This window comes from Octopus bimaculoides, chromosome 1, assembly GCF_001194135.2.
Source record: "Octopus bimaculoides isolate UCB-OBI-ISO-001 chromosome 1, ASM119413v2, whole genome shotgun sequence".
Classification (NCBI taxonomy): Eukaryota; Metazoa; Mollusca; class Cephalopoda; order Octopoda; family Octopodidae; genus Octopus; species Octopus bimaculoides.
In genome coordinates, this window is record NC_068981.1 from 161,325,508 (window position 1) to 161,335,447 (window position 9,940).

General features: G+C 35.2%; 1 protein-coding gene across 2 annotated transcripts in view; it reads right to left on the reverse strand.

Moving 5' to 3' along the window:
- Positions 1-9,940, reverse strand: part of LOC106884412 (ubiquitin-conjugating enzyme E2 E1) — a 210,522-nt gene that overhangs the window by 4,434 nt on the left and 196,148 nt on the right. For both annotated transcript variants that reach the window (XM_014935773.2, XM_014935775.2), the window contains exon 4: positions 4,288-4,420. In XM_014935773.2, coding sequence (XP_014791259.1) covers positions 4,288-4,420 — 133 coding nt within the window. The remainder of the gene's footprint in view (positions 1-4,287; positions 4,421-9,940) is intronic.

Consider the following 9,940-nt stretch of genomic DNA (forward strand, 5'->3'; position numbering starts at 1 on the left):
ATCGGTCTCTTTTGCCAAACCGCTAAGTTACAGGGACGTAAACACACCAGCATCGGTTGTCAAGCGATGTTGGGGGGGACAAACACAGACACACAAACATATATATTTACATATACATATATACAAGGCTTTGGTTGGTCTGAGGCTATAGTAGAAGACAGTTGCCCAAGGTGCCACGCAGTGGGACTGAATCCGGAACCATGTGGTCGGTAAGCAAGCTACTTACCACACAGCCACTTCTGCACCTATATATATCTCTTCGAAATGCCGGTGTTAAAACGGGGGTAGCTGATGAAGGAAAATGTTCTCTATGTGGCTTGTGTGTTTTCTTGCCTACGTTTTGTTTGCAATGTCCTGTACCCAGATATGCACCTATACATACAGGTCGATGTCGGTATGCACATACCTGTACGTATATATGCATATACTCATTTACTATTTGTTTATATATATATATATATATATATATATATATAGGTAAGTAGAGTTAGCGGTTGGAATAACTGTCTAAGGGATAAGAATAGCCATACTTACTACTGATATCAATTACCTATGTTAACCCTGGGTATTTGGTATGCAAGCACACTATGCTCACAGAATACAGGTAATAATGGGATAAACAAGAACTTATCAAGAATCAAATTTAAAATCAGCGGTAAATGAGAAAACCTTTGATCAACAAACAAACAAATTGGCAAATATCGGTTAATTATTTTTTAATACAAAACTTAAAAAATAATTAACCTATGTTGGTCAATTTGTTTGTTGATCAAACCTTTTCTCCATTTTCTGCTGATATATATATATATATATATATATATATCTTTATACATGCATCTATATCTATCTATCTATCTATCTATCTATACATATGTACATGATGAGCTTCTTTCAGTTTCTGTCTCCCAAATCCATTCACAAGCCTTTGGTCAGCCCAGGGCTATAGTAGAAACACTTGCTCAAGGTGCCATGTAGTGGGAGTGAACCTGGAACCATGTGGTTGGGAGGCAACTTCTTACTATACAACCACACCTGCACCAATATGAAAAAAGTTATTTTCAAGCATTGGTTAATAAGTCATGTTGTAATAACATAATTAATCCTTTTGGGAACACTGCCTATAAAGTTTTGATTAATCTTAAAATTAATCTAATCAAGAATTTATTATAGATTTAGTAAGATTACTGAACATCATTAAGCTGGTGTTGAAACTCTGCAATTTAATTAATTATGATAGAATTTAGGCATTCACAGGTGGGTTAGTATCAAAGAATGAAATACTTAAGGGTCATGACACTGCAAATTTGGACCTGTGAATTGCAGATCAATAGGAAGTGATTTTAGCACCCCCAGACTTTTTTTAGAGAGTGAATTTCAAAACCAAAGCCAGCCATCACTATGGTGGTGGTGAGGGAAAGGTAATTTCTGAACCTACTAGAAACAGTAGCCAAATTTTCCTCAAAGCATATGATAGTTATCTTTAAAAAAACAAAAGCAAAGAATAAATCAGATAAGTGTAGTAGTATACAAGTTATGGACCCCACCCTTCCACCGAGAAAAAAGAATGGTCACCTGTGGAATGACTCATAACAAAGGAACCTCTTACATCAGTGGTTCTCAACCATCCTTTGCCTATGTACCCTTTTGATTCCTATTTTACTTGCACGGACCCCTATAACCATTCGAGGTTTAAAATATCCTGTTGTATTTTTAGAATTCGATATTATTAAGAATTGTATTGAAAAAATAGTTAAAATGTTTAAATTGAATAATCAAACAAACAAGAGGATGTGCACATGGAATTTATTAATTTGACGCTCAGTAAAAAGAGAGAGTTTTTGACATCTCAAGCAAAGCCCTTCGTGAGAAAGGAAAACAGAAAAGTCCAGAGATGGAGAAATATCACCAACAGCAAGTGTAGTTACATTGGGTGTATTGCAGAAGTATAATCAATTTATTGCATATGAATTTCAACAAAATTTTACATGGAGCCCTAAGGGCCATATGGACTTGGTTGAAAACCACTGCTCTACATGATCATTTGACCTGCTAGAAATAGCATCAAAGTTGCTCTGATATGAAACCCTATTCCTATAAAAAGGGTGGATAATATATGCAGATATAACATAAATGAGAGGAGATAGCCACAAATGGGATACTTTTGAACATAGGTATGCTTGATCAGAGCTGACCAACCAGTGGCTAAACGCAAACTAACAATGGTGAAATGGCAAGCTTCAGTAATGGTATGATGTGAAGTTGAGGTGTTAGACTGTCTATTGGCATAGTCACATGGTCATACAGAGTCAAGCCTCTTTTCAGTCCATCACATAAGCTGGCCTTCAGCTTCCTTCCTTGACTATTCACATTTCACAGTTGAATGCTTCACCATAGACTAATACACATACAGCTGTCAGTGACCAAATTTGAAACAAGAAATCAATAACAGAAAATAAACAAATAAATAAATAAGGTGGGGGAAAGGGTAGTGATCTTGGTGAAGTTTGTTTGAAGCTGTGAAGTGAAGCAGAAATATTAAAAAAATATATTTGTGATATGGAAGACACTACAAAGCTATGTCATATATTTAGATTGAAGAAATAATAATGAAAAAAAAAGATATGAAAACACTACTACAATACAGTTATTCCATGGAGAGCCTTAAGACCTTAAAGGTCACATTCTGGTGTTCTTAGTCATCACGTGGATTTTTTGTTTGTTTTATATTTAAAAACTCTTCATCATCATCATTTAACATGTACTTTCCCATGCTTGCATGGGTCAGACAGAATTTGTTAAGGCAGATTTGCTTGTCATGTTGTCAACCATTATGTTTTCAAGCAAGGTCATATTTTCCCATAGCTAGACACTAGATATGTTTTCCATGGAAGACTAGAAACAAACAACCACACTTCATTTATAAAAAAAAGAATCATAAATATCAAACAACTGCAATTATATACAACAGAATATGTTTCTGCTAAAAGGATTGTGCCAAGTGTAAAAGAAACTAGCCTTATAAATTGATTTACACTCATAAGTACAAAACTCATAAATGTAACCTTAGCAACATGAACAAACACTCTTAGATGTACAATATTTAACAAGAGCCTACCAAGAGGCACACTGCTGAAATACAGTACTGTAAAAGAATAGAATTGTTTCAAATTTTGGCATACGGCCAACAATTTTTTAAAGAAGTTAGTGGATCAGTTGATGTCATCTATCCCAGTGCTCAACTGGTACTAATTTTATTGACCCCGAAGAGATGAAAGGCAAAATCAACCTCAGTAAGATTTGATCTCAGAACATAATGATTTTTCCAATAATTGCTGAAAATGAAGAGAATATGTGTGCAAGTTTTGAAACCAAAGAATACAATAAAAGAATCAATGATTTTGAAAAGCAATGATAACACAACACCCTAAAACTAGCTTTTCAACCTTGCTTAGTGGAGCATCAATGGTACTAGACAGTTAGTTATAGAGCTGGCTGAATAGTTGTCTGAAGATTATTTCCTGAAATCTCCGTTATGAAGTATGGAAGAGAGCACTGAAATTTGGAGAAAGGCAGTTGAATGCCCTTGCCTTCACCAACAGCATGTCAACTGATTTGGTGCTGTTAGTGCAGCATACTGGTGTGAATCCATATTCTCATATTTGATACAAATCCAGAATTTGTTAAGAACATACAAGACAGACAAATAACTAAGGGACCAATTAAAACTAAAGAAAACTCCAAGTTAGAACCTGAATTTCACAATACTGCCTCATCAGAAGAACTCTTGAAGAAGTTATTGGAAGAAGCCCACTGTGTGTGAGTGTGTGTGTGTGTGTGTGCACGTCTCTCTCTCCTTTACTTGACATCTCATGATATATAGTCACTGTAATGCAAGAAATGTCATTCATTTCCAACATTCTGTAAAAACATTTAAACATGGAGAAATATTACCTTGCTTGGAAATGGATGAGGGCTAGCAACACAGGAAAAGCATTTGGTCATAAAAAACCTGCTTCAATAAACTCTGAGTGAGGCATGCAAACATGGTAAAGGGAGGTGATAGTAATGATGATGATCCTCTTCCTTCAAGATAGCAGTGTGGGTGATTCAGCAATTGACAAGACTGATATGAAAATCTTGCATTTAACCATTTAAATTTCTATTCAGCACCACCCCGTTTTGTTACATTCAATGTCAACATACGTTTTACCTTGTTATATATCTGTTAGGGATACTGGGTGGCAAAAATACTTGGGTTAAACATAAGAGATAAATGAAAGAACTTACCTTAGGTGGTTTGAATGGATAATCATTTGTAAAGTGGATGTCGAGAAAGAATACTCCTCCTTCGTAAACAGAACCCTTTGGTCCAAAAATTGTAGAAACCCACTCATAAAGATTATCTCCTTTTGGACCAGCACTGCAAGAAAGAAATAAAGTATGTAAGAGATAGATTCTTCACTCAATCCTTGTTCCATTATACATCAATCATTACCATTTATGTTCTTACATAGTTGAGTTAGTGAGGGAGCCTTTACACAGTCTCTTGAAATAGCAGCCAAATATCCATCAAATTACACTGTACCATATAACAAGGAAGAAACACAGCAGATAATGATCATGCCTGGGAGGCATTTGCTCATAGGTCTGCTGGATCTATGAAGTCCAAAGGATAAACAACTTTTTTACATAATTATAACAGCAGAAAAGTAGTAAAAGTTGTTCTTAGCTTTGGTTAGCTGAGATCTATGTCAATAAGATTAACAAGTAAAATGTTTCATTGTTATTACTTTCTATTGATTGATATTGTCTTTGCTGTGGGTTGTCGTCATCATCATCAACATCGTTTAACGTCTGTTTTCCATGCTGGCATGGGTTGGACGGTTTGACTGAGGTCTGGAGAGCCAATCTGATCTGGTAATGTTTCTACAGCTGGATGTCCTTCCTAACGCCAACCACTCCGAGAGTGTAGTGGGTGCCTTTTACGTGCAACTGACACAAGAGCCAGTCACAGGGAGTACTGGCATTGGCTGTGTTCGGTTGGTGCTTTTTGCATGCCACTGGCACGGGAGCCAGTCTGGGGGTACTGGCATCAACTATGTTCGGTTGGTGCTTTTTACGTGCCACCAGCACGGGAGCCAGTCAGGCGGACCTGGCATTGACCACGTTTGGGTCAGAGCTATGATATTGATTTTACTTGACTCAACAGGTCTTCTCAAGCACATCATATCACCAGACACATCAGGGTATTAACAGGGCTGGACATGCAAGGTCCTGGTCTCCTGTCATTGCATCTGTGAGGCCCAATGTTCGATGGTCATGCTTCACCACCTCATCCCATGTCTTCCTGGGTCTATCTCTTCCACAGGTTCCTTCTACAGTTAGGGAGTGGCACTTCCTCACACATCTGTCTTCATTCATTTGTAACACATGACCATACCAGTACAAGGTCATCTGCATAGAGGAGCACTCAGGGGCAGCTTATCTTGAATTCCTCTGTTATTGCCTGGATGACTATAATGAATTAGAGGGGCCTGAGGACTGATCCTTGGTGAACCCCTACTTCTATTCGGAATTCTTCACTATACTCATTGCCAACTCTCACCTTACTGACAGCATTCCTGTACAGGGCTTGTACAGCTCTTATCAGCCAAACCCTTTTGTTACCATATATCTGTTGAAATATACTATCTTTATTTCAATCTATTTGAAAATAATGAAGAATTTAGTAAATTTACTCCATCTTTATAACTCTGGTATTTGGAACAGCAATTAATATGAGATTTTATGGCAGGTTTTAATTTAAGTAGGATGTATCTATCCATAGAACCTGAGCTGGTCTCTGACAGGTTGGTATCAAAACGGTTAGAATTTACTTCTTAAACTGAGCATGTTGTGTGATTACTGGCATATCACACATTACAGAATTGTTGTGTTCACAACAATCTTGGAACTCCATACTATGACAACATTTTCAACACCAGAGATACTTGTACATAGGCTCATACACTTCAAATATAAGTGATGAGGCTGACTTATCCAATGAACATACCTCTATAAGGTTGTGACCAAATCTTAACCTTTTTATACCAATCTGCCCAAGACTGCCCTTGGTCGTGTGATACAGCTTGCTGTTTTAACCCTTTAGTATTCAAACTGGCCATATCAGGCTCAAATATTCTACATGCTTTATGTTTAAATTGACCAGATGAGGCCTCTTACACCTACCACACAACATAATTCTAAAAATATACAACCATGTTATTGAAATCACAAAGCTACAAAGTAATGTGAATGCTAAAGGGTTAAAGTGATCTAAATGAAAATCTTACACCAAAATTTCCTGTTAATTTATGTTTCAAACACCAGCTTAATAATGACAGTTATGTTTTCTACCATATCATGGCCAACTTTTATACAACATAATAGTGTTGATTGGTCAAAGAATTAAAATATTGAGTTCAGAAGACTAATACAGAGTTTAGAGTCCAGGAGGAATTATTTACTGTCATAAGTTTAAAACACTTAAGCTGATATCTGACACAATCTCCTGAAGTACTTTACAAGAAGGTTTGCATATTACTTTAAGTACAGAGATCACATTGATAATGATTTCCTTTCAGACGTTTTTATTTACTATGTATACTAAGAGCTGACACCAGAGGATATTGAACACAATGGCTTTCTATTTATACTGTCAATAATTCTTTCTACTATAAACACATGGCCTGAAAATTTTTTTGGAAAAGAGCTAGTTGATTATATTGACTCCAGCGCTCAACTGGTTCTTATTTTATGATGAAATGCAAAGTTGATCTCAGTGGAATTTGAACTCAAGAGTGCAAAGCCAGATGAAATGTTGCTTTAATCGGTTAGCTAAAAGGATTTCTTTCTTTCTCTAACAAAATAATACAGATTTAATGAAACACTGAAACTAAATCTAATTATTTCATGTAATAATACTTCTTGTGAGAGTTTTTCTGAAATAAAACAACTCATTAGATACTCCACTACACTTCTAAAATAGATTAGTTACTGTTTCTAATTAGGTTTCACCCTATTTTAAATTTCAAACCCAACTGAGGTCAATTGTGCTTTTAATTTAGACAGGTTGATGTAAAGTACCAGTGATATATTGAACCAGTTTAATCAAATATGCATCCCTTTTCATGGCCTTGTATCAGGCCAAAATAAATCAATAAAATGTTAGGTTCCTCACTCTTTTAAAATTAAATCCAGTTGAGGTCAATTCTTCTTTTATTCATCACACAAATTAATAATAAAAACACCACAAACATACCAGCAATATTATTGGACTAATTTAATAGTGTACATCTCCTCCTTTTCATAGCCTCATGTCAACTCGAAAGAAATCAATAAAATTTTATCAGTAAATTGTTTTCGAAATTGAACTCCTAATAAAATTAGATTTTGTTCAAAATGAAGCCCAACAACCTGTGTCTTGCATCACAACAGCCAATTATTTGCATGTTACATAACAGAGAGACTAATTACTTGTAAATTATACAACAGTTAATTACCTGTTAGTTACAAAAATAATACTGACTCTAAAATGAAGTTGTAAAATATTGGTTTGATGAGTTTTATTAACTGAAAGCCAGTTGCAGCCTTGTCTTTATTGAAAATGGTAATTAGCAAAGTAGTAAATCTAATTTTACCATCTCATAAAGAGAACTTTATTGGTTGCATCTAAGAATTATTACAGTGAGAAAGATTGATGTATTTAATATAAATTTACATGAATGTTTTCAGTAAGACATTCAAACTTTTAACTCATAACTTATTGGAAAAACAGAAAATAACATACCACTGACCGCTGGGATTTACTAGCATACTCAAAGTAAGTCAGGAAACGGAAACTGACATTTAATACCCAGCAAGTGAATCAATTAAGAATAAAATTGAATGCTGCAATGGATTGCTCTCAAGCAAGCAATGTTCTGTCTACTCCAAAAAAAAAAAAAATTTTTTTTTGTGGGTGTGTGCAGAAATTTGCCTGTGTGCATCCATGCAAGTAACCATTACTGGAATTTCTTCAATTAGAAAAATGTTTATTTCATCTCCAAAATCTTGTGTATGCACAGCTTAGAGGGAACCCTGTTCTCAAGTTAGTATTTGTTCATCATCATCATCATCGTTTAATGTCTACTTTCCATGCTAGCATGGGTTGGACGATTTGACTGAGGACTGGTGAACCAGATGGCTACACCAGGCTCCAATCTGATTTGGCAGTTTCTACAGCTGGATGCCCTTCCTAACACCAACCACTCATGCGATTGTTATTTATTTCTAGAACAGCTATAACCAAAGGCACCCCAGCTGTGACCATCCTGTCTTTCCTTATGACTGGTGAACCCGTTAGTACATTATCGAACATGTAGGATGTAGTTTCAGAGAGAACTGGCTGCTATTTGTAGCAGGTCAAGTTGTTATGGAACCATGAGGTTGGGAAGCAAGCTTCTTACCACACAGCCATGCCTGCACCTATTTGAAAATTTGATTTTTTTTTATGTATGTGTGAATGTGGTGGTATAATAGAAGAGTGCATTCAATTTGGACATTGTAAGCTGGTGCAGAATACCTGTTTCTGGAAAAATGATTTTAGATCTTATATCTATAATATTCATGTAGGCAAGAAATGCATGTAATTAATGAGATAAAGACAAGTAGTTATAACTTTTACAGGGATTACATACCACAACATAATATCTGTAGTAAGATTTGAGCTTATAACAAAATAGGTAATAACCCAGCACCTTAACCTCACAGCCATTATAAATATGTTAGCGTCAGTTGTTAATATGGGGGCTATTTGTGTTTGGGGACTAAAAAAATGTATCTACTTATTCATGTATAAATTTTAGAACAAATACTTAAATTGAGAATAGATTTAGTAACACATTGGTGATGTACTCTCTGTCAATTCTTTAACATTGTACCCTTAAGCATTCAGATTATTGTCAAATGTAATGCTTATTGATTCACATTGTTTTGAATTAACCATCCATTATCTTGTAGCTTTGAGATTCTGATGATGTGAGTGTATATTTTTAGAATGACATTGTAGGATATAAGAGGCCAGATCTGGTTGGTTTGAGTATAAAACAGATAGAATATTTGTGTTGGATATGGCCAGTTTAAATGCTAAAGGGTTAAACTATCCATATCCAGCCAAAATAATCTACCTGTTTTATCCTCAAAACAACCAGATCTAGCCTCTTATACCTACCCTAAATGACAAACAATCACATCATCAGGATTTTAGAGCTGCAAATTATGCATGTAAAGTCAATGAGTGAGTATCCATAACTTGATATGTTAGAAACAACAGCCAAACTTTTCTCTAAGACCTAAAAAAAAAGGACACATTGGCCAATGTAGTTCCAAGTATAAAATGTCTGGAGAAAAAAATAACAACACAAAGAAAATTGTAGTTCCAAGTATAAAATGTCTGGAGAAAAAAATAACAAAACAAAGAAAATTCTAGTGATGGTTGGAAGAATTTTGATCATAAATCTGTTTAAAGGAAGGTAAAGAGAATTCTAACCATCCCTAGTTTTTTTTTTTTTTTAAAAGTCAAATACATTAACTTAAGAGTTGGGTGGTTGACAGCTGCTACAGGTGACATGTGAACAATTATTCAAATATTCAAACCAGCCACAACTGACTTTTTGCTCACCAGTTGTTTTTGTACAAACAGAAACACTTGATTCATTATTGTTGGAAGTCATAAAGCCTTTGTAATAGAAAAAGCAGGAAATGACAGGGTCCTGAATTAGTGAGGCATGGGTGGGTAAGATATATATATATATACAGGGTGTCCACAAAGTCTGGGTACATGGGGATTAACACACACTTTAAGAAATTATTATTTCTTGTATTTAATTGTTTATATTATGATTTTATTTACTCCATGTAC